This window comes from Pecten maximus, chromosome 2 (genome assembly GCF_902652985.1).
Source record: "Pecten maximus chromosome 2, xPecMax1.1, whole genome shotgun sequence".
NCBI lineage: Eukaryota > Metazoa > Mollusca > Bivalvia > Pectinida > Pectinidae > Pecten > Pecten maximus.
In genome coordinates this window covers 37,627,791-37,654,565 of record NC_047016.1, presented here as the reverse complement: position 1 = coordinate 37,654,565, position 26,775 = coordinate 37,627,791, and the positions used below count along the sequence as shown (strand labels likewise).

General features: G+C 37.6%; 2 protein-coding genes across 3 annotated transcripts; both read left to right on the top strand.

The window, feature by feature from the left end:
- The first annotated feature begins 1,548 nt into the window (after positions 1–1,548).
- LOC117342824 (F-box only protein 38-like) lies at positions 1,549–20,086 on the top strand. The gene is made up of 17 exons (XM_033905086.1): positions 1,549–1,695; positions 2,401–3,271; positions 3,573–3,708; positions 4,787–4,917; positions 5,205–5,378; positions 5,819–5,972; positions 6,191–6,481; positions 6,735–7,804; positions 8,082–8,209; positions 8,247–9,828; positions 10,296–10,414; positions 10,976–11,078; positions 13,515–13,681; positions 13,955–14,109; positions 15,046–15,134; positions 16,649–16,762; positions 17,073–20,086. The coding sequence occupies exons 2-17, from the start codon at positions 2,428–2,430 to the stop codon at positions 17,249–17,251; spliced, it is 5,436 nt and encodes a 1,811-aa protein (XP_033760977.1). The 5' UTR covers positions 1,549–1,695; positions 2,401–2,427; the 3' UTR covers positions 17,252–20,086.
- On the top strand, positions 6,499–8,256 carry LOC117321985. 2 transcript variants are annotated; one of them, XM_033876640.1, is made up of 2 exons: positions 6,499–7,774; positions 7,835–8,256. In XM_033876640.1, exons 1-2 carry the CDS (start codon positions 6,640–6,642, stop codon positions 8,074–8,076), a joined length of 1,377 nt encoding a protein of 458 aa, XP_033732531.1. In that variant the 5' UTR covers positions 6,499–6,639; the 3' UTR covers positions 8,077–8,256. The 2 variants fall into 2 exon arrangements, with proteins under 2 accessions (XP_033732531.1, XP_033732529.1); XM_033876638.1 differs by having other exon boundaries at positions 6,500–7,720; positions 7,775–8,256.
- Positions 20,087–26,775: the final 6,689 nt, after the last annotated feature.

Here is a 26,775-nt window from a genome sequence, read left to right as displayed (position 1 = left end):
TTACTAAAATTTAGCTATAATAAAGTAGTTATACATGTAGATACTGTATATTATAGACAATAGAAGTTGTTACAATTGACGTAGAAGGTAATCACTTCTTCGTGTTATTGTTAAAAGGCTGCTAAAACTATTACAGTTTCATAGAGTAATTAGTTCGTATTTTTTGCATACATATATATAATATTTATTTCATGATGATTTTTTTTATTATACCATGATGATTTGGTCACCCTTAACAGTTTTTAAATATATTCACATTTTAAAATCAATAGCGTGTCTTGATTCCAAATTTCCCTAAACCGGCAAATAATTAGTCTTTCATTATGTCTTATATACATAGGGTAAAGACTGCAAACTGAAATCGGCGGCAAATTAATATCTTTCAAGAAAATAGAAAATATGTTTAAATGCAATATTCAGGCATATATTCTGAAGGACCTCCAGAGGTCTTCTTCTTTATGATTTGCTAATTCCGTCAAAAATGACGATTACATTAGCATCGACCTGTTGGTTATGGGGGCGTGAAGAGGGTTATATACAGTGATGATTTTTAAAAAAAATATTAAGTGCAGATAAGATGAAAAAAAAGGGGGGGGGGGGGGGGGGGGGGGTATTTGGTTATTTAGTGCGTGTAGGTAAATGCAGGCATTGAAAATCGTTGCTACTGCTTGTCTAGAGACAACATAAAATCATCAGGTCCGTCCTTATATTTCATAAACAAACAAACCTGGTCGTTTGGACCTCGATATTAATTTAACGAAAACGTTTCTAAGACAAGTCTCTGGTCTCATCCTACTTCTACAAATATTATTTCGAAATATTCTATAGGACTTCTGACAACACGTACCATATGTGTATTTTGGAAAATATGCACATTTAAAAAGATTTGATTAGGAAATTATTATATAACAAAGTTTTAATCTAAATGTGTCTTAAAACTAATCCAGCATCAGTATCTATAATGGAAACTGTATTTTAAAAAGTTATAACCTTAGTCAGAGACCTATATACTTAATACTTAATATAGGTCTCTGCCTTAGTTGACAACATTATTTAGGGCATGCTCGTTTTTACGGACAAAGCGGTTCGTCAGGTTTTAAATGTAATATTTCAAACTTATATCTTTACGGACCTGCAAATGTTAACACAGGCCTTAAAAGCTTTTGCCATAGCTCGTTGGAAAATAATATAAAATCAGCAGGTCGGTCTTTATTTCATAAACGAACAACAACGGTCCAACTGGTCAAACCGTTTGAAACGCAAAAACGAAAACGGCCCAGTTTTCTAATTACCAGAATCCATATCTTAACTACTGTACATTAGTCAAAATCCAGATTCTACAGTATCATACTGAACATATTGAAATTAAACAGCTGAAATAAAAATAAAATGTTTCGATATTAGAAAATAAAATAATATTTTTATCACACTTTCCGGATTTCTGTTAATCATTGTTATGTAGACGCTATTTTGAATATACATAATAATAAAACGTCTAACTGATCAGGACTTTTCGATATTCATATTAGTAGTTGATATAGCATTTCCTGTTATGGTTCTTAGTGTGCAAGTGATTTTCCGCATTTAATACGTAAACGATAGCACTCAATGATATACTGCAGACTTGAAGAACGTACATCATCTCCAAAAAGAAACATGCAGAAGAGCTGTCAAGTATGAAGCATTAAAACACAGGTATTGACCCACAGTGTAATTTAAAGTGCCTTCACATTGTCAGATTCTGACACGAAATTCGATTGATTTTCTAACCAAGGGCCTTTTTCTTACAGATTTTTTAGAAATGAAATATATCACTGACAAAACCAGTTATTTAATGAAAATAACAGTTACAATTTTCTCGTGTGTGAGGAAACTCGTATGGCGTAAAATACACTATGATGCACACTCGATGACACAGGTACTATGGCTACTAGCCCGAATTTCTTCTGACCATGTCAGGTGTAGGGCCGTATACGTAGAATGCACAGGACTGTATAGAAACGTGGAATTGCCATTAAGGTGTTATGTCACGCCCAATTTTATTTTATCTGCACCAAAATTTCAGCGACACCAAAATTAAACGGTGTAAGAGAATTCCACGTTTTCACATGCATTGTGATACAATGCACTCTGGCCCAGACATGGTAATCAGGGCCAGAAGAAAGCTAAGGTACCACATATTCATATCTTCATCTGTCAATATATGCATTATGGCGTATTGTCAGATAAGGTATATGTAAGTACCTGTAAATGGCATATTTTAGCTGCTGTAGTGGGAATTTTAACTTCTGTAATCATATTCATTTATTTACATTTTATTAGCCTTCTTTGAAGATAAAAGGATGAAACAGTATATTTCTTTCATTTTGTACTGATTATAAACAGTTTCTATTTTTGCAGGAAGCGGGAGAATCTTTCAAGAGCATAATGAACAAAAGAAAACGACTTAAACCAGGTGTTAAACCTGTGGCAATGGTTGTTTCAGCGGATAAAGAGGTTGAGGATAGTATGCTAAACAAAAGTTGGTTGTTGACTCTTTCACTGGAAATTTTGTGTCATATTTTAGATCATCTTCCCTTGAAGGATGTGATGAAAATGGATCACAAATCTAAAAAGCTACATGAAGCAGTATCACTTCATTTGCGAGTTAGGAAGAAAATTGATTTCACAGAGAAGGATGTTTTTGGTTGGATGTCTGACAAAATAACAGATAAAACTTTGAACAATCTTTTGATTCGCTGTCGAGATGTAGAATATATTCAAGGTTTGCATGTACCATATATAGCCAAACGCCGTACCAGAGGTTTAGATACGTTGAGTGTCCCTGGAATCACGGAAGCTTTGGATTTATGTAAAAATCTCAAAGGAATTGAAATTTCGGACATTTACCTTCTTGAGGCTGTTTTGGCTTATCTACCAGAGGTGGAAATATTAGGAACTTTCAAGAATAGGATTGGAAATTTTCCATTTGATGATGCAAACAAACTGAGATTATCAGAAAACCCCAGAATTACATCCCTGCACCTGATTGGTGTATGTATTCCAGACTTGCCTCCGCTTATGTTCTTGAAGCATCTACAGTTGCGATGGGTACACTTGTCAGGCCAGCATCCATTTATGGACTTTGCTGCACCTCAGCTGCAGACATTTGTAATGGCTCACTGCGGGGGACCAGCCAATTCTAACCCACTCAAGTATGTACGACTGATTGCTTCTCTTGCCACATCACAGAATTTGAAAAGGCTGGAACTAATACGAGTGCCAATCTTAGGTATGTCATGGGATTTCCTTATGTTGAATACAAAATTCATTCTTTGAATAATGATGTGCATAACAACTTCAAAATGTTCTATTAATTTGATGACTTTTTTAGCGATTATATAGATATCATCGTTATTTGAAATAAAATAGTACTAAGTAATCTAAGTGATTTGATTTTAATATATATGAAAAGAACCACTTGATTCCATCTATTCTGTAATAAATGAAAAGTCCTCTTATTGATATGTCATTATCATTAGCCATTTAATAATGGCAAAATTTATTTTGAACCATCGGTGTCCCCTTTACAGGAGGACTCATCCAACATGTTGTAGAAGATAGCTGGAGAATTGAAGGCTTCAAAAAGATCAACCACCTGAAGTTTGGAGCATGTAAATTCATCCTGGAGATGGATGTTGGTTACATGGTCATCACAGCTGCTCCAAAGTAAATACCTATCCTACATACTGTATTGATGAAAATGTTACCTGTTATGAAATGCTTCAATGGTGGGGTTGGATATAATACACATGTAGTTAGCAGTACATCAGCCCCTAACCCCATAGCACTTTTCACGGGCATTTTTGGTTCATTTTGGGAAAATGATTGGTGAATCCGAAAGGAAATCTTAAGGAGTAAACTGGAAATGTTGGGAAATAAGCTTTGATAGGAAATAATTAGGAATGTGGCCCATTACGGATACCTACCCCTCCCCCCAACACCCTACAAAAGTAAAAAAAAAAAATCAGAAAACCCAGAGAATTGGATACAGTATTGCAGAGGGTAGGATAGGATGTGGTTGGAAGTTTAATTTTAAGAAAACATTTAGTCTACAGAATTCAGTCTACAAGTCAGGTCTACAATGGATGATGATTTATGATATGGTCTGGGGGACTAGGCTGGTTTCTATATATATAGATTCCATATATCAGGATATGATACTAATATACAAGTTGTGTGAAATACATATTGGTCTAGTTGCAAACAACATGTACATTGTACTTTACTTAAAGAATCACCAGCTTACAATTACATATATAATATTCTGATGTTAGCCAGACTGTAAAATACATTGTCATATTAGGAATACAGTTGTATATGTACAACAAACGGGTTTCCCTGTAATTGTGTTATGCATTGTCCCAGGTACTCTCAGATGTGAAAATTGGGAGTCTCTGACTCCCATTTTTGAAATACAGGAGTCCAATGACATTTTGAAATTGTCAAAATCATGGTAAAGCAATTCAAGTTGGTCATCAGGTATAAAAATGTTGTCTGAAGTAATGAGATAAAAACATAATGAAATACTAGTGTCAATTGAAATCAACTTATTTTTTCATTGTAAGGCAGATTTTGGAATTACAATGCATCCCAAGGAGGCGCAGACATTTAGTTTGGAAGTCTTTTATGTTTTTTCTGCGTCGGGTAAAACCCTGAACAGACACATTTATTGTGACATTTTGGGGGTAATTATATAAGTAGCCAGTAGACATGATACTACTGTATGTTCTATCTGTACTTTCAGTATGGAGGAATTGTGTCTACAGCCTTCACTAACCAAGGACAGTCTGTTCATTTCGCTACGTCTTGCAGATGTTTCTTTTAGATTCCTTCAAACTCTACATCTTGGATTTGTGGATGCTTTTCCAGAGCCAGGTAAGTAGTATACTCTGTATTTGTAAAAGATAAATTGGAATTATTTCATCATAGCGAGGAGGGAAAAAAAAGACAAATTTCAGTCAGTGCCCTGTTGCCTTTGCAGATTTCTGATCTGTCTTTTCTATGCTGAGTATTTGGTACTTCAAGAAAACCAAGAATATATATTATAAAGTAATAATTTTTTGACATTTTCCATATTTCAAACTTATGTCACAACCACAATTTGATTTGATAAATATATATAAATATGTGATTTGATTTGTGAATGAACATTTGAACTAAAGGACAGTGGACAAATGAAGACCTGGCTGCAGAACACTTGTCAGATGTGGTGGAACACCCAGCAATGGTGACAGACATTGGGATGAAATCTGTTGGGCAGTGTTTCCCTGAACTCAAACATGTACAGATCTACAACTGTCCACACATACACAAACCGACAGCCTGGCTTATACCTGGTAAGTCAGCATGTTTAGTCAAATATTGCATAATATTTATTAAGCTTTTTACTTTTGTGAAATATATTCATTAATTTTTCAAAATTTGTATATGCTATTTAAAAAACATCATCTGATATTGAAACTATAATTTTCCAGGGTATTAATCCCAAGCTTTTAAAACTACATTAATTGTTTAATTGAAAAGTTCAAAATCATATTTATGTATCTACTTTTCACTCCATCACTAATTAAACATCGTAATCTAATGTCTTATCATTACAATTTTGGTATTGCTGCCATCAACAGATATTTGTTAAGTAGGCGGAAAGCTTTAGCATTGTTTTTATCATTATTTTACATCTGACTTGACACACAGATCATTTGTTTTACTTAGTAATCTATTGTGAGTTTAAGCATGATACTGGGTTAGATTTTCAGTCTAACTATGATGTTTTCAGGAGCACAAGCATGGTCGCAGCTGAGGGAACTGTATCTACGGCGATGCCATGCCGTACGACTAGCCGACTTCTGTCTGTTCATCGAGCAACTTCCCAACCTGGAGCTATTGCATCTGGAACATATGTTCCGTGAACCTCCCAAGGGTTGTTCCAGGTAGTCTAGTCTGGTTCATGTACTAAGCTAGTTTTGTATTAAAGAGTTGTTTGAGAAAGAATGTATCGTTATTTCCAATGTGGCATAATTTTGTGAAATTGAGGCAACAACGAAAAATGAAAAACGTAATTCAAGTTGTATTATTTTACAGTTTTGGATGATATCTGATGTTGTTTAAGGTTCGAATAGAGAATGGACTTTTGTTTTTTTTTATATAGGGTGGGGCTGAGTGCTGGTACCGGTCTTGGAATGTCCTCGGCTCTTGTGGGAAACCACCATGGACCCAATGTCTCCAATGTTGTTGATGCCAGCGATGATTCGGATAATGAAAATGACAATAATAATAATGAACTGGTACATCAGGGGTTTGGTGATGACCAAGGAGGAGCAGAACCTGTACCAGCCAATCAGGAAGGCATTAGTAAACCACCTGATGAAGAAGGCAGTGGATTAGCCAATCAAATTGCTGAAGATAATATTTTAACAAATTTAGAAAAAACCAAAGAATGATCATAATGAAACATCAAGTAAATCAGGAGATAGCTCATGTGAACATCAGAGAGATTGTTCTGAAAAGAGTGTATCTAATACCACAGAACCAGGTACATCTGTGGTTGCAAAAGTGTTATCAAATATCCAATGTAAAACAGACAATCGGGTTACAGAAATGGCATCAACATCGCAAGAGCAATTATCTTCATCCCAAGTATTGTTGAAAGAAAGTAATGACACAAATAATATGAGAATGCCATTTTCATCCAGCTTAATGTCACATGACATGGCATCATCCAATCAGAGATCAGGAACAAGTGGAATATCACATGATCGGATATTCATGCGTAATGAAGCAGAAGCATGTCTGCCAGGACAAAAGCCGAGTAGTATTTCAGGGGACCCGAAGAAGGTTCTACCAGTGTGTGAGAGTTCTTACACTGAAAACAAAATAGACGAGGCTATGAGTCAGATGAAGGCAGAGCATGAGATTGAGCTGGAGGAGGAAAGGTTAGAGGTCGTTGATGAGGATGATGCATTTCTTTTGCATGGTGAAGATATGGCAGACGACACCTGGTCAGACGAGGAACAAAGTTCAGATGGCCAGGACTTGGGTGTGGACGGACAGGAAAGCAAATCAGGAAAAAATACTAATGATGTTGGTAAAACACAGGGTTCAGATGAACAAGATAAAAAATGTGAAGATATGACAGATCAACGGAAGGATTCACCAAGTTGTCCTAGCATTTCCGAAAATGTAGAAAAGATGGATGTTTCTGAATGTTTGACAACAGAAAACAATAAAGTTGTTCATGTGCCTGATAGTCCTGCTGAAGTTGAAGAAGGAAGCCAATGTATGGATACCACAGAACCCTCTGCAGGGAGGACTGACCAGGCTATCTCTAAGGATTGCATAAGCAATGTTGTGTGCCTGACAGAGGATAACAAGATGGCAGACTTAGACAGTAAAATTGGTGATTTAACTAACCAAAGTGATTTCCACTGTTGCCACTGTCAGAGTGCCAGTAAAGCTCAAACACACAATTTTACCAGTTGTAAAGGTCAAGGTTACAGTATATCCAAAGGTCACCAACAAAATCATATTCATTGCAAATTAGAAGAGCATCAGTCTGGAAATTGGGGTCAAGGACATGATAAAATTGATAATGATAATCAATATCAATGTAAAATTGAGGGTCAAGGAGAAAGTAAGACAGATAATGAGGGTCGGAGACAATGTCAATGTAACATTGAAGGTCAAGGACAAAGTAAGATAGATAATGATGGCCAGAGACAATGTAATATGGAAGGTCAAGGACGAAGTAAGACAGATAATGAGGGTAAGAGACAATGTCAATGTAACATGGAAGGTCAAGGACAATGTAAGACATGTGGTGAAGCAATAAATCCTGTCAAAGTGACCACAAGTGGTCATTTGTTTACAGGCTTGAAATATAACAAACAAGTAACAACAGAGAGTGCAGAAACACATTCCAGTCTGAAAGGTCGGATAAAGGGTAATAACACAAGTGACAGGAAGGGTGAAAAATCTGATAGAATAGAGGAAAAAGAAGAGGAGGAAGATGAAGAGGAGGAGGAAGAATATTTCTGACGAAGATGAAGTTGATGAAGAAACGGTTCTGATTGTAAGAAGAGAAGAGCCAAGAGGTTACAAAGTCACAAGTGAAAAAGTCAACAGATCAGAGAAAGTCATACAGGAGAACAACATCACACTGTCAGGGGAAGTAAGTGTACGGTCTGAGTCAGGGGAGATAACTATAGACCCCACACAGGGACAGATGTCAGGGGATAGTATCTAATGTTGTTATCATGTTGGGGATGACCATGCACAGGCCTAAAGCCACGGGGACCAGGCAGCTGGGACGTGACATTGTGGTCACAATCTCTGGTCGCAGTACGTACGTGGGGTCAGGTGAAATTGATGTGTCCATTGTTAATGGTAAAAAGATCATCGCAATATTACAGACCGACATTCCTAGTGGTCCGTGTGAGACACTCAGTGATGTGTTACATAACTGTGGTTTGCCTTCAATCCTGCATATTATCACTGAAGGAGATTTACGGAAAATCAGCATGGTACAACGGCAAGCAAGTGATGTAGGAAATACTTCGTCAGAGACGCATACATCTACAGTCTTAAGTAATGAAAATACGAATCAGAACGGAAGCAAAGAATGTCACTTAAAGGCCAATAAGGATAAGAAAAAGGATGAAAGTTTTCAAAATGAGGGAAATTCAACTCAAGGTCAAAAGGAGATTTTAAGTCTGCAGGATGAATTGGCAGAAGGATCTGAAGAGAAAAATACATCCAACAGTGATTTATGTTGCCATAAAAAGCAACGTACGAATAGGACTGAAGATAATACAGATGCATCAGACAGGGGTAGCCTTATCAGTACATCACACGATACTAGATCTGATGAAGAGAATGCAAAAGTAGATGAAAGAAATGTGGAAAAATCAAAAACAGATAAAAAAGGTCAGTCACAGAGTTACATCCCAGACCAGGACATCATTAGCTGTATCACCATGTCAGGTGATCAGGCTCCTGTTTGTGACATAATTACATGTACAGGTCCAGTACAGGATCAGGCCCAAAACCAGGCAAATGAAACCATCAGAGGGAAGAGTCCAATACATGATCAGGGCACAAGCCAGGGTACAGGAAATAAGAGCCCATTGGAGGATCAGGCCCCAAACCAGGATATGGTCAGAAGTAAGAGCCCATTGGAGGATCAGGCCCCAAACCAGGATATGGTTAGAAGGAAGAGTCCAATACATGATCAGGGCAAAAGCCAGAGTACAGGAAGTAAGAGCCAAGTGGAGGATCAGGCCCCAAACCAGGATTTGGTAAGAAGTAAGAGCCCTGTAGATGATCAGGCCCCAAATCAGGGTTTGGTTAGAAGTAAGAGCCCAGTAGATGATGAGGCCCCGAATCAGGATTTGGTTAGAAGTAAGAGCCCAGTAGAGGATCAGGCCGTCGACAGGGATATGATACGATGTGACTTCCCTGTAAGAGGTATACTACATACTTGCTCTGGTATGGTTGTCCTCCTCTCGCCCTGTTGTCAGATGTACGGTAACATGAGGATCAGGGATGCTCAGGTCAGTCCCCCTATCCCTCCCAGTGCTATGGGTGCGTTTTGGTCGTGTACTGTTGACGATCCAGGCCCGTCTACTGTGGCCGACCCTAAGTTAGCCGTTACAAAGGTAGACAACTCCATACAAAGGGGACAAGACAATGACAAGGCATGTCAGACTCGTGCTACAGCCTCACAGAGTGACCCTTCAAACCAGGTCATCAGCTGCCTCTCCATGGGGGGTCCAACCACTCACAACTCAGGTAAGTTTAATACTGTCCAAAGTTTCATTATATAGGGTTATATCTGTTATGACTTCATATTACAAAGATATTTGATTTATTTTTATTCATTCAAAGATAATTCACACTGATTTTTGGAATGCATGTATGCGTATGTTGCATATCTTATATTTACTGCACACAAGAATATTGATTATTCTGTCTTAAAATTGAAATACATTTTACATGTATATAGCACGATCACAAGGAAACCATTAAATTAATAATATTAAATTCTAAGGTTTCAAAATCTAAAAATTTTATCAAAATTAAAAAAAAAGATGGGATTCAATGTAATATTTTATATTGTATTCTCTCTAGACTAGAAGATAGGCCGTTTTGAATATTTTTCAATTTTCCTGTTTGTTAAAAAAAAATTGATGCAAGTCTACAACAGTGACCTTGTAAACATACATGTACTTCTAATGGTCATTATCTTTCGTATTTAGTTGGAGTTTCCACGATCAGTAACGCCAGGCCTCCTGTAGACAGTTATGTGGCTGGTAAGAGGATGATTGACCAGGCGACTAGTACCAGTGACCCTGTGATTGAGGATGACCACATACAAGTAAGATGATGATACACGTTTATATTTGTGTTAAAATCCTTTGCTATTTTTAACACTAACAAGTACTGGAATAGTGAGGTATTTAGAGAGCCAGTCATCAATATGAGGCAGTATCTGGTCCTACTGGACTTCTTGTTTGTAATGCTCTTAATTGGTTTTGTCATTTGTGATATTATTACGAAAATACGTAATTAAACAATACATGTACACTTATACAGGGGATATCTATATATTGATAGTAAATATCATTAATGTTAATATCCGTCTTCGCACAGCTTGAGAATAAGATATCCCGAAGTTGTGTACAAAAATCTTATGAACCCCTGAATGCTGGACAGGTTAATTTATACTGACACCATAACCTTACATCCTAAATTTCTACTTCTACACTTGCTCTGAATTTGGAGATTCTTCAAAGGTCACACTTGACCATGAAGGGGAATGGGGTTGGGGTTAAATTTGTATTAAGTCTCATCTTACTTTCAATTTTATTATTTCCGTGTTAGAAATAAAAGCACTTGAAAACATATTGATACTGATTATGATTACATTGTGCTCCAGATACTGGAAGTTAAGTCCAAGAGTCTGCTGTGTCTATCACTAAACATGGTTGGAATCACCGATCTTGTCCTCACCGACTGTCCCAAGCTTGGTCGCGTCACAGGTAGGGCCGCTTTATGTGTAAATTGCACAGTGTTTTTTCCAGCATGTATAACTGGATGCACTACAAGGCTCTAAATCCTATGCCTTTTAACCTTATTTTTTTCCCAATATTAACTTTAAAATTTCAAATTGAGATGATTGTTAAAAATCCTATAAAATCTTGGAAAAGATACCAGTTTGAGGCATACTAGGATTTGTATGTCTGTTCACTCAGTGTGACTGTTAACTTTGTAAAACTTAGACACAAAGAACAGCAAATATTACCATGGCTGCCAACTCACCCAATTTTTTCTGGTTTACGTGTTTATTAAGACAATCCAGCGTATATGACCCAATTGACTGGTCAGATTTTCAAATGACCTGCATTTAATATTCAAGACTTGGATGACTCAGATTTGCAGTGTCTGTTTGGAATGCCTCGAAAGTTACCATAGATATTATAACGGGATGAGCAAATTGCTAGTTCCCACAAGTACAACAGAAACAAGTTGATTTACACTATATACACTTTTATATACAAACAATGACAATATACAAAACAGGGATGACAAAATATACTAGTCTCTCTCACTTCCATACTTTAAAATAACACACAATAATACATATGGCAAGATACATTCATATAACCATTGGAGGACTCTATTCCTTCACTGTCATCATCAAGTAGGCTGACATCCACATCGATGTTAGCACAACAGTAACTGTACTGTACAACGTTCCTATATAGGGGTTGAGGAGCCACCATATCCACCATATCCCTGGAACCTTAAAGCACCCTGACCTGCCTCCATCACCATGCCAAATGCCCAGGGTCGCTGACCATGCTGGAGAGGCACCTCACTGGCCAAGGTACACCACACTCGTCAGTGTGACAGTGTGACAGCTATCGTCACATGACCGGATATAAACTACAATAATAGATACACCCTTAAATAGTACACAGCCCAATATATAGTGGCCTATTACATCGTACAAGTATACAAATCACAATCAATATAGTAGCTTGAATATTTATCTATATACAATAATACACTGACAAAATATCCCGAATCAGACCCTCATATATTTACAGGTAAATGTATGGTACGAGACACCTTAATGGTCCGTCACGGAATGGCTAATAATATATATATACCATTGTAACAACAGGTAATACACAAGCGTGCGCTGTATAAACAACCTGTTCATAACTATACTAATTATGCATAAGATATTTATATTCCTACCACTACCACGTACATATAAGATAATAAACACCCTACCTAGCGATACAAAGTTGGAATAGTAAACAACACTACCGTGCACCTGTACGTGTACACACATACCGCGGCACATAGTCTACATACCGACACATGTAACAATATCGCTGTTTATCCACACAGGTTTATATAAGCCTAATAACAACAGGTATTGTATACATATAAACATCATAACATATTTCATGGGTTTTGGTACTCACCGCAAGCTGTAGTTTGCGTGTTAAACAATTTTCCGTATCACCGATATCAAACATGTTGACACGTATATGGCTGTCTTTGTTCTTCCTACAAGCATGCGCAAACATCTTGTCCTCGCAGGTAAAAGTTAAGTTAAAGTTTAGCGTGCGAAATTCAAATGTACAAATGTATATACAAGTTATATATTGATATGTAACAGATATATATACCAATATACAGTGTCATGTAATATTATTACCCATAAATGATCAGAAAAACGGCGAATCAATGAACAAAATTGATTTGTTCTACAATGTATCCTGTAAAGCTAGAAGTTAAACTGTGAATTAAGTTGATTAGCTTGCCTGTTTTAGAAAACGATCATCTCCATTTAAATATTTTCCAGTTTACAATTGGCATGTAAACGTTTACTTTTCCCATTTGTCAAATTAGATTTTCCCAAAATTTTAAGGAAAAACACTGTTCTAAGTAGTCATCTGTCAAATCCTCACTTTAATGCAACAGAGGTCATTATCTTAATAGCTCTTAAGGATGTTTAAAAGTATGACACTCAACTTGTTGAGCTGAAGAGAAATTCTCCCATACTGTTTGTTTGAAGCAGCAAGCATTATGACAGGTTTACATACTCCTCCTTCAGGAAGGAACTCAACTGCAAGTTTTCTTGTGGTGACAGTGATGCTTGTGGAGGAAGGCTGAACATCTTTCCTTTTATGGGTGCCAATGTAACAGTTACAAATATACAGTAACATGATTCCAAAACTTGTATCAGGATTGTGTTTCAAGTTCAAGTTTGCTTTGAATCATATTACATGTTATACAGTATTTTGAAGGAAAAATTACCGGTGATTTCTTGATTACATGTGTGTTTGAAATTTTATTGGAATGATTCTGTCAACTCTTAAATGTTGTATTTGTGGTAGTACATGTAGTGGTACCTGGCATGTTTTCATTTACCCTCTATATCTTTTGTTTACACACAGGTTGTGCCTGCCGAGTGTTGAAAAAAGTGAAAACAGTATCTGTCCCCAAACTTCAGAAGATGTCCTTTGCCCAATGTAGGAAACTTGATGAGGAATCACTGTTAGATGAGATAACTTCTTTGTCAGCCACCAAAAATCGTGTAATCTACCTCCGTCCACTACACAAGGTGATTATAAACTATACTTCTACCATCTGGTGCATGGCTAAGAAGTTCTTACTCAAATTTATTGAATGATATTTAAATTAAAAAAAAACAAAAAAAAACAAACAAAAAAACTCCCCCAAAATAAAATAACATAAAATTAAGAAAGTCAATTATTATTCATAGAAGTTTATATACCAGTACATGTGAAATGTTTGCGTTTGATATTTCATTGTCTTGTATGATATGTAAGTAATCACCAAATATAAGCTCTGTGATTTGAATGATTAACTTCAGTTTGATAGAGCCAGTCTGGAGAAGAGGCTGTTTGGAGGACCTGATGGGAACTATGGGCTTTGTGTGGTGTATGACTACAACCCTTCTCCCCAGGACTCTATGTACAACAGGACCAGAGTATCTACCTGGCCTAACCTCTTCATCGGTATAAACCTGTAAGTACCTAGCTCTCCACAGATGTATGTCCCCAAATAAAGACACTGTTTTTACCTCAATACTGAAATGGTTATGATCACATTTGATCTCATCACCTCAATACTTCAGGGGTTACAATCACATTTGATCTCTACACCTCAATACTCAAGGGGTTACAATCACATTTGATCTCTACACCTCAATACTTCAGGGGTTACAATCACATTTGATCTCTACAACTCAATACTCCAGGGGTAATGATCACATTTGATCTCTTCAACTTCAATACTCAAAGGGTTACAATCCCTTTGCTCTCTGCACTCTTAGAATATGTCATGGCAAAATAGAAGGCACAAAACTACATGGTAGCTATTGGTGTCAGGAAAAAACCAGACAATTTGATAAGCTGATGCAGATCACAGGAGCGACAACCAAGTTCATAGGCAGATAATATAATAGTGTTATGACCTCAAAAGTCATTTGATGTACATCAAAGGATGAAACACATCTTTCCGTTTTGTCTACAAGATGGGGGCATCCGGGCCTTCAATATTATTAGCGGTACATAGAGTGGAAGTTAACCTAACCCCTGTAGTATCAAGGATGAAGTAAAGGGTCATGTATGGTAATATTGTTTGAGATATGTAACATCCAGTTTGTAGTAATTTCTGTAACAATAGGCCCATTCTAGAAAACTCTGTAGCTAATATATCTAAATTTAGCTTTCCCTTTTAAACAAGAGGTTATGCACACATTCAAGGTCATTTTGTTGTGTACCTGTTTTTGATTTCATGATTCGACACATTTTGACAGAGTTATTTCCCCTTTTCAAGTATTATAGATTTATTGGTATACAAATGTACATATATACAGTATATATATTTATATAAACAGAAAATAATAAAAATTTATATATACATTTATATAAATATTATATCAATAACTACTTTTTTCAGAGAGTTACTCCAGTCATATAACTTCAGACAATTGGATGGTGTGCTGTCCTCCAAGTACCCCTTGGATCGCATGGTATATACCATGGCTGGTATGTATTCTCTCTGTACAAGCTATGTCCTAGTGATTATACCATAGTTACTGTATGTACCACCTAACATACTGTATATACCACCCGACATATTGTATATACCACCCGACATATTGTATATACCACCCGACATACTGTATATACCACCCCAGATATTGTATATACCATGGCTGGTATGTATTCCCTCTGTACAAGTCAGGTCCTAGTGATTATACCATAATAACTGTTTCTACCACAATACCCTGTGTTATTCAACTCTCAGATCATCAGTTAATCATTACAGCTGTTGATTAACAATCTGTTTATACCACACGTGGTATAAACTCTGTACGCATTTCGATTGGCTAACACGGTGAACTTTGACCCAAGCTGCAATTGTTATTGACGTCATCAATAATCTAATGACGGGTCCCGGACGTCACCGGTACACTTTAATTGCATAGGCGAAATTATACTTGGCCACGTTTCCCCTTGATTCAAGCCGACATTATTGTGGTAGAAACAGGTCACACGACTCGAAATTGTTGGATATGGAATTTATTTCACACGAGTAAGTTATTTTTTAAAAGTTGCAAAAGACACTCGCTTCTTTTGTAACTTTTAAAGAATAACTTCCTCGTGTGAAATAAATTCCATATCCAACAACCACTCATTGTGTAACCTCTATATATACCACCCGACATATTTCAGCAGCTATAGGTTGCTCTTCATAACTTGTACTTTCCTACATTATCATGCTCTTCCCTCCATTTCACTTACCAGGTATATATAGTGATAGCGTGACAGCTGAATGGGGGGGCTGAGATTGTGCATTATTTACATGTTCATGTACTCGAGGAATCCCCTCATCTCAAAAATTGCTTAAAAGATTGTGATATATATATCATTTGACTGGTTATAATGTCCAGTGCTATCTCCTCCATCTTTTCGAAGATTCTGTTTTTATTTCCATGCTAGGTTAGTGTGTCTCATGTCTTGTAACTTCCACTGCCATATTAAATACCAGGGAACCCCCTTGACACCATCTCAAAAATGACTGGAAGATCACTAATATATACTAAAGGGCAAGTAATAATATCCACTTCTTCTTTAACTTTGGAACCATTTGCTCCATAGCTTGAAATTTCTTCTTCCATATCACAAGCGTACAGAGGACCTCTTGTTCTATCGCCCCTGTCTGGAGCATATATATTGTAAATAATATCTAATAACTAACTACCTCCATGGTCTGAACAAGGAAACCTGGGACCGACTATTTGGCCGTGCCTCTCATTAACATTGTATGTGTTTTAGATCTACTGTACTTGATAGCGTGTTAAAAGATCCTATATTTTTTACCTCACTCAGGTTTCATAATTATATAATCAATCCTTAATAAATCTTATTGGAGTTTTATATGTTTACTTAATTAGCAATTTCATTCATTCATTGCATACATCATCCCACTTATGACCAGTAAATCATCTTTTTAATTCAATTCATTAGTGATATTTGATTGTTTGTTGATTTTTCAGGGGAAAATGACAATGGGTCTAAATGGGAGCTGATAACAGATATCCCCTGGTTACGACCACTATCAGAATGTTCTGATCTGTCGGAGAGTAGAATTTCAGCCCAGGATAAGAAAGGTAAATATGCTGCCTAATAGCCTCTTGGAATTTCTCTACAGAGACTGAAATGGTAGTTAGACACCACAGCAACAGGCTGTCAGTATTGTTAATTGAATTCCTTGAGAAATTTTGATCAAGCTTCTTGCAATGATAAATGACCATAATATCTCAGAAAAATTTGAGTTTCAAAGATTTTGGGTCAAGACAAGGTCACTGTTACTATTTTTAGTGGGGGCCCAGTAGGGAGCATGTATTGCTTTAACAATACCCAGTATTCTTGTTCTGTTTAAGTGTTTTTTCAAATATTTGATATTTGTTTTTTCCTCAGCTGGAGTGTATTGTCCAGCAGCTAAAGGCCATTTTAGTGTGACCGAATGTCTCGTGGACCTTCAGAATGATATCGCAGAGAAACAGGCAACAGGAATCGGTCTGATGGCTTACTCAGTAGTTGTTTACATAAACATGTGTGATGTGTCCGGCGTACCAGTACATGACCCCTACATATAACACAGTGGTATTTTCATGCACTTACATGTAGTCAGAGGTATTTGCTTATGTTTCTTATTCTAGTAAATTTAATGGGACTTGAATGGCCCCTTTTCCAGTAATGAAGATTGACTCTGGTTAGCTAGATCCCGACAATCGTTTTATAGACTCTAGTCTCAGTTCTGCGGTATATTGAATGTTTTATATAATGTTATCCTGCGTGTTAAGTTTACTGCATCTTTGCTATGTCAACATGATGTCGCTGTAATATCATGAACCATGCTTGTGCTGTTCATGCCAATTTGTATCCAGCACAAGTATACATAAAGTCTTGTATAATAAGGTCTTTGTAAAGGATTAAAATATAGTTTGTTTTGTGCAATACAGAGGTTATGTGCTGTGGAAAACAATAGATGGATGATGAATATGTTGTGGAAAACAGTAGAGGGGTGATGAATGTGTTGTGGAAAACAATAGATGGATGATGAATATGTTGTGGAAAACAATAGAGGGATGATTGATGTGTTGTGGAAAACAATTGAGGGGTGATTGATGTGTTGTAGAAAACAATAGAGGGATGATGAATGTGCTGTGGAAAACAATAGAGGGATGATTGATGTGTTGTGGAAAACAATAGATGGATGATGAATGTGTTGTGGAAAACAATTGAGGGGTGATGAATGTGTTGTAGAAAACAATAGAGCGGTGATGAATGTGTTGTAGAAAACAATAGAGGGGTGATGGATGTGTTGTAGAAAACAATAGAGCGGTGATGAATGTGTTGTAGAAAACAATAGAGGGGTGATGAATGTGTTGTAGAAAACAAAAGAGGGGTGATGAATGTGTTGTAGAAAACAAAAGAGGGGTGATGAATGTGTTGTAGAAAACAATAGAGGGGTGATGGATGTGTTGTAGAAAACAATAGAGGGATGATTGATGTGTTGTAGAAAACAATAGAGGGGTGATGGATGTGTTGTAGAAAACAATAGAGGGATGATTGATGTGTTGTAGAAAACAATAGAGGGGTGATGGATGTGTTGTAGAAAACAATAGAGGGATGATTGATGTGTTGTAGAAAACAATAGAGGGGTGATGGATGTGTTGTGGAAAACAATAGAGTGATAATGAATGTGTTGTAGAAAACAATAGAGTGATAATGAATGTGTTGTAGAAAACAAAAGGGGGGTGATGGATGTGTTGTGGAAAACAATAGAGGGGTGATGAATGTGTTGTAGAAAACAATAGAACGGTGATGAATGTGTTGTAGAAAACAATAGGGGGATGATGGATGTGTTGTGGAAAACAATAGAGGGGTGATGAATGTGTTGTAGAAAACAATAGAACGGTGATGAATGTGTTGTAGAAAACAATAGGGGGGTGATGGATGTGTTGTGGAAAACAATAGAGGGGTGATGAATGTGTTGTAGAAAACAATAGAGGGGTGATGAATGTGTTGTGGAAAACAATAGAGGGGTGATGAATGAGTTGTGGAAAACAATAGAGGGGTGATGGATGTGTTGTGGAAAACAATAGAGGGGTGATGAATGTGTTGTAGAAAACAATAGAGGGGTGATGAATGTGTTGTAGAAAACAATAGAGGGGTGATGAATGTGTTGTGGAAAACAATAGAGGGGTGATGAATGTGTTGTGGAAAACAATAGAGGGGTGATGAATGAGTTGTGGAAAACAATAGAGGGGTGATGAATGAGTTGTGGAAAACAATAGAGGGGTGATGAATGAGTTGTGGAAAACAATAGAGGGGTGATGAATGTGTTGTAGAAAACAATAGAGGGGTGATGAATGTGTTGTAGAAAACAATAGAGGAGTGATGAATGTGTTGTGGAAAACAATAGAGGGGTGATGAATGTGTTGTAGAAAACAATAGATGGGTGATGAATGTGTTGTGGAAAACAATAGAGGGGTGATGAATGTGTTGTAGAAAACAATTGAGGGGTGATGAATGTGTTGTGGAAAACAATAGATGGATGATGGATGTGTTGTAGAAAACAATAGAGTGATAATGAATGTGTTGTGGAAAACAATAGAGTGATAATGAATGTGTTGTAGAAAACAATAGAGGGGTGATGAATGTGTTTTGGAAAACAATAGAGGGGTGATGAATGTGTTGTGGAAAACAATATATGAGTGATGAATGTGTTGTGGAAAACAATAGAGGGGTGATGAATGTGTTGTGGAAAACAATAGACGGGTGATGATTGTGTTGTGGAAAACAATAGAGGGGTGATGGATGTGTTGTAGAAAACAATATATGAGTGATGAATGTGTTGTGGAAAACAATAGATGGATGATGGATGTGTTGTAGAAAACAATAGAGGGGTGATGAATGAGTTGTGGAAAACAATAGAGGGGTGATTGATGTGTTGTAGAAAACAATAGAGTGATAATGAATGTGTTGTGGAAAACAATAGAGTGATAATGAATGTGTTGTGGAAAACAATAGAGTGATAATGAATGTGTTGTAGAAAACAATAGAGGGATGATGGATGTGTTGTAGAAAACAATTGAGGGGTGATGAATGTATTGAAGAAAACAATTGAGGGATGATGGATGTATTGTAGAAAACAATTGAGGGGTGATGAATGTGTTTTGGAAAACAATAGAGGGATGATGGATGTGTTGTAGAAAACAATAGAGGGGCTATTATTGTGTTGTTGTGGAAGTGTTTGTTTGACGCTTCAGTGTAAAGTGATTACATCATGTTTACACTGGCCAGCACTTTCTCGTGAATCTACAACCGAAAACTGTGATATACCACACTCGTTCTTTAATACATAAATGGTGCAATTAAAAGAGCCAGTCAATAAAAATATATTTTTCAATAAATTGTTTTTTATATCTTTGTCTTTGTAGTTTTAACACAAAGACATCCCACTAGTGGAAGTAATGCCTTTGTCTTGGTTGTATTGAAACAAGGAAAACCACCCGAGACGGCCGCAACAACCTCTGATTGGCTAAGATATTTTGAGCTATAACTTTTCTTCTATTTGGGGCATCCAAATCATGAAAATTGGTATATCAATGTGTAAGACCGGACAATCACGAACCTGTTTTGTGATTTGACAATCTTACCGCTTCTGAAAAGTTAAAATGTGAATATTATTTTCTTAATTATAGGTTGACTACATCAAGAGTGCCTTGATGTACTCCAGTGGGAATATTAAACAATAAAAGTACTGATTTGTCCATTGTTGAAGGTTAAACAATACCGCGACATGTGTTTCTGGATGTTATAAGATGGCCGCCATTTTCTGTTGGTAGGAATTTAGATATTACCTGATTTTGCTGAAATTTGGTGCATAGCGGTTTTTGACATTGTAAAGAAATAGTGGCCTCTGATTGGACAATAATGTAGATATTGTCCGATTTTGAAAAATTCGGTATATAGGCGATACATGATGCTAAAAGTACAATTGTGACTTCCGTTTCTGGATGTAAAAAATAGACAGGCTTTTCGCTATCTTCTAATCGGTGGAAATTTAGAAGAAGCATGGTGTTGAAAAGTATTCAGTATTCAACCTTCAGGAATAACAATGTGGTTTCTTTAAGTTTCATTAGCAACTGTGGGTTAGTTTGTGTTACTTCTGTAATAGGCCACGTTACAATTAACACTTGTTTAGTATAACACCTTGAAATATCGAATTATATTATATAAACCATTCGGGATGAACCCAAATACACGCGGTATGTAAACAAATCCCATGTCATTGTGCGTCACAACTGTGCCATGCTCATGTCATAGGTCGACAAGTCGGGTGACCGATTTCATCGTAACTTCTGCATAATCAACAATAACAAACAATAAGCAGTCGCAGACAGAGGTTAGCTTTTGTTCGTTACATAACAAGCAATATAATGATATTGTTTAAACCGTTAATAACAGTGCTTGAACAGACTTTGACTAAGTTTTAGCTATGGTAACATATACTGTTGTCGCCTAGAACAGCTGTTTCATAACACCGTCACCTCACCATACTCGTAGGATGTCGCTGTTCTTGTACTTGTTGTGGCCAACTCCTCTGTCAGCGAGTTCTCATGCTTCAATAACACGAAATTTCGACCTAACATATATCACAGTGGACTTGTAAGCCACTATATCGGGTAAATGCATCCTGCCAAACGATGCTCCGATAGAAAGTGAAACAGATTTTCCGAAGAAAAAACAGATTTGAACCATGCAGAAAATGTCATTGATGTAGATACCAACGTAACAGGGCACTCCATGAACATAACGTGTCATATAGACGCTGACGAGAGGCCCTGGAATTGGACTACATTTCAAGAATTTACCAACTCTTTGGCTGAAACGCACAGCGGCTTCTCTATAGAGTTGGTCATTATCTGTTCTCAGGTCTGTTACGGTCCTTGTCCATTCTTGGATGTCTGATTAATTCAAATAATGTTCTGAATCAAAGGATGATTATCAAACCCAGGAATGATCTCGATATCAGTGCCTTGGAAAACTGCGTATTGTTTATTGTGAAATATTGGAACAGATAAAAAGGCATCATGGACCCGATTGCTTTCGTCAACCCGCGCCTTGTATGCTACAGCACATATAACCTGACTGGTTCTCACAGTGTTGACGTTAGGCTGACTATTAACGATAGCACATTACTGAAACAATACCAGAAGAGAAACTGTCTTTGTCCTAAGTTACAATATCTGGAACCTTCCGGACATGTTTTCTCTGAAGAAGCGAGTTATATCAGTTTATTTTTTCCTGTTCGGAGCTGACAACCTTTGTTTCCTAACCTCAGGGTTCTATTCTTAACAGGAAACAAAATGAAAAGAGTTCCCTATCAATTGTACGGTGGGAAGTGGTTGACTCAGTTTGGCTCATTAGAAAAACTAGATTTGTATGGAAATCATATCTTCTCACTTCCGTTTAGAATCAGACAGTCTGATCATATGGACAGTAATGCTATTGAATCAATTACAGAGGATGAAATTAGAGACCTCGCCGTTTTCTGGCCAAACTCCGTGTCACTTGCCAATAATCCTATCGTATGTAACTGTAGTATGTACGAAGTCGCATCACTCCTCAAAGTAACAGCGAAAGAAGACACTCCAAGGAAATCTATCTACGAGAGTCTTGGCAACAGTATAGAATGTGCGTACCCTGCTAATCTGACGGGAGTGACACTTCTAGACCTTACGAACTACGCAATGTGTGATAACGAATTAGGGTACACAAAGGAATTTGAGAAATACATTGCATTGATATGTGGGGTTGTTATTGGACATTTTCTTATCATAGCTCTGGTATTGCGGTACAGAAAGAAATCTAGGTTTGCAACGGATAGAAGAGTGTCGTACCAGTCCCCCTCGAAAAGTCTGGACAATAAGATGTACGACGCCTTCATATCTTACAGCTCTCTAGACGAGACAGGGCGATGGGCCACCGTTACAAATTCCTGGAATCGAAAGAGTTCCATGTCTGTCTGCATCACAAGGACTTCATACCGGGCGCTTGTATATCGGAAAAGATCATAAATAGCATTGAGAAAAGTAGGCACACCATTTTGTTGCTATCGCCAAACTTCTTTGGCAGTGAATGGTGTATATTCGAATTCCACAAGGCTTTCCGACAGCGAGGCTTCCGTTGAGCCTTCTTATTGCGAATACACATATCGCAAGACCTGACGTAATTCTGGATATCTCTTGACAGTTGGTACCAGTAAAATCTCTCTTCCACATTTGCCTCTGTCCTATTCATCCCCTAATGTCCACGCGGGGGGACATCCTGACACTGTAGGATATCTTTTCGTAGATCCGGCGGAGCTACAAATACATATAGCTTGTGACCTTTTGGTTTCTTCCACAATAACCTATCTTCATCAATATAAAACAGATCTCTGATTATCCAATATCACTTCATTGTTTTGCTGCCCAGATTTAACTCTCCCTCATTAGGTTCCTGCGAAGATTTTAACCAATCCCTTAAGAAACCTGAGTCCCGATCTTATATCTGTTGCTCTTTGATGTCTTTAGAGCAATATCCAAGTTAGCCCTTTAATTATCATCGCACTTCCGATTTTTTCAGAACAAACCTCACCATTGTCAACAATTTTTACACATCCCTGATGTATCTCTATGTGCAAATGAGACTCATTCTCACTGGTATCTGAAACAATGTTACCGAAGACCACAATGCACCTATTAGCGATGCGAGAAAGGAACATCTTCATCCACCTCGATGAGAAACCGGTGTCAGTTGTTATGTGCCTTGGTGCAATAATGCCACCCATCGCGAGGAAGTAGTGTTGGTTCAATGCTTGTTTTCTATTCACCACATGTATCCTCCACTGGGAAATCTGTGTGGCATTTCCTTTTGTATTTTGATATCAAACTGACTTATGTTTCTAGCCACGTGACTAATTGATCTTGAGGGTCTCTGAAATCAATAAGGCATTGTCCTGCTACGATCTGTCCTTACCAGAAATTTTCGACCTCGCAGGTAATGACGAAAATGTTGGGTGAGTCTAATGATAGCCAGCAACTCTTTCCAATAGTGATATAGTTCCGCTGTTCAGCAGTCAACGCATAACTTGCATAGTCAATGGTACGTTCTCGACCGTCCTGATCTGGGAAAGTTCACCACCTATTGCGTGGTCGGAGACATCTGTATCAAGGACAAACGGATCCTCTTTGTTTGAAAGAGTCAACGCAGGAGTTGAAGTAAGAGTATGTTTCAGCAGATCAAATGTTATTTCATAGATCGTTTCCAACTGAAAGGTCTTTTCCCCCAATAAGTTCGTAAAGAGGAACTGATATTGTGGCCCAATCTTTGATAAAAGCTCTGTGGTAGTTGGTGAATCCCAGAAAACGTTCGACCTCTTTTGTTAATGTCGGGGTGGCTCAATGACGCACCTTGTTGAAGTATTTGTCTATTCCATTTCTTTTTAACAAAAATACTTTAACCTTTTCAGTGATGCTTAATATGAGAAATTTCGAGCTAGAGTTTTAAATTGACCACTAGAGTCTAGTATAATTAGCTTCCCAAAAAGCTAAGAGGGCTACCAACAGCATTACTTATTAATACGCAGTTATAGTTTAAGATAGATGGGTATGCTGAAATTTGCGTAGTTACGCTGATACTTCTTTATGAGATATATAATTTGGTGTTAAGTGCGTCAACAAGCGGACATCTGTTTGTCGATCGATTTCCGTCCACTCAACAGCGCCACCGTGCGTGCAGTAGCAGAACAGTGTCCATCAACCCTGTATGGACATTCGCATCTCTCTGATTTTGTTTGCGAATAATTTCCCCAATTGTGACACCATAGACAGCAGGTATCCAATATCTGCTTATAGATAATGCTTGCGAGTCAATTAAAGTAGACAGGCTATTTATATCCCTGTGCAACCCCACAATATTGGTGTTACATTATAATGCTACCTCGTTTGGTAGCAACTAGCAAAGGTTGGAGTAATGTTCGTGGGATGCTTGGGATACATTTGCTATGCATAGGTCACCGATTCAAATCACCTAATAAGCACACCTTTATTCGCACTCTGTCATGCTCAACAACAATCAGTGGTCTCCTTATAACATCGCCATTGTTGTCGGGGGTCAATCCATGGGTCGCGGGATAGTCAACAACACATTTTTCGTTAAGGGTCATAGGAACGTATCAAGCCCATGTGGTACTAAAACACTTATAATTATGTAGTGTTGCGAGATGTGTCCTTATCTAAAGTGTTCATAACAATACATATAGCTTGATATGGATTCTCCAACTTATCTATAAAAATCTTATCACTGTATTTAAAAAGTATAAATGCGTTTTGTGTACCAGAAATGGAGGAACACTTGTGTGGTATGTAATCTATCTCCAAGTATGTGGTTGGGTACTTAACACTATGATAAGATAACCATACAGAAATGCTGATAGTCTAGCCTGCGTTAAAACATCCATATATGATTTATCAGACATAATTTTACACGAGATAATCTAATCTATAATAACCTCAAAAGAGATGTACGAGTGGTTTAGGTAGATAAAGCAAGCCATCCTTGTAATTCCTAGAATTGAGTTACTGTAAAATTAATCTATTTTACATTTAAAAAAAAAATCAATTCATTTTAATCATTCTCGTTGGACCGGATGGAAGCGCGCGAGCAGTCTTACTGTGAGAGGAAAACTCATGTGGTCGGGCTGGTGACATACATGTACATCCAAGGTAACAGTAACCGAAATTAATGGACTTAAAGAAAACGTCCTATTAACAGCCATGGTCATTTTAAGGACACGCTGTCCTCCGCCCAAACAGACAATCTCAATAGTACCCGAACCCCCTACGAAAATACACTGCATCCACACACCTCACTATAATCCACCCATATCCGCACATCAAACCACAATCCATCCACACCCGCACATCCTATGACAACGCTAACCTACCTACAACCGAACACCGTACGACAGCCCACTGCACACACTAAAAATACTACCGCAATCCACTCACACCCGCACACACCAACACAATCCATTCATATCCTCTCACTCCACAACAATCCACCCACACCCGCGCACCCACGTCCACCCACAGGGGCTAATAACGATATAAATGGGGGAAAAAATGAAAAATAAGAAAAAAACGTACGCAATACATATAACATAACACTTGTTTGTTATATGTATTGCGTACGTTTTTTTCTTATTTTCATCCCCCCCCCCCCCCCCCCCCACACACACACACATTTATATCGTTACTAGCCCCTGTGGTCCACCCCCGCACAATCGCACCATACCACAATCCACCCGCACTTAAACCGCCCAAAACAATCCATGCGCACGCTCACCCGCACTACCTACCACTATCCACACACACCCACAACAATCCACCCGCACCCGCACACCTTCCACGATCCACCTACATAAACCACACACACTTGGATATTTCATCATGCATACATACAAATTTTTACACGGCTTTGACTGCTCCCACAAATATAATATGTTGATATTATCATACAATGTGTTAGTCATCCTATCAGTAGTTTATCACAGAGTGGACTACACAACATAACAGATAGAATTATCAGATGAGGTTACATAATCATAATCATATGAGGTTTGGCTTGCTTTAGTTTTGTTTAACATCCTATTAATAGCCTGGGTCATTTAAGACGTGTCTGGTTTTTGAGGTGGAGGAAAGCCGGAGTACCCGGAGAAAAACCTCTGACCTACGGTCAGTACCAGGCAACTGCCCCACGTGGGTTTCGAACTCGCAACCAGAGGTGGAGGGCTAGTGTCTTTGCATATGAGGAAGCTTCCCAAGCTTCGAAGTGATTGGTTTCATCGAGAAACAAGTTTCAAACAAATTCTCTGCATTAGACCCAAACAAGTGATAAAATCTTAAACAACGTGACAATTTATTATAAACATATCAGATATGCTATCATAAAAACATCATGAAACAAGAAATATCTTTAAAAAAGATAAACGGCATAGTTTTAATGATGGTAGTTAAAATGTAAAACAATGCGTTTCAGCACGGATAACAAAATTATATCAGTT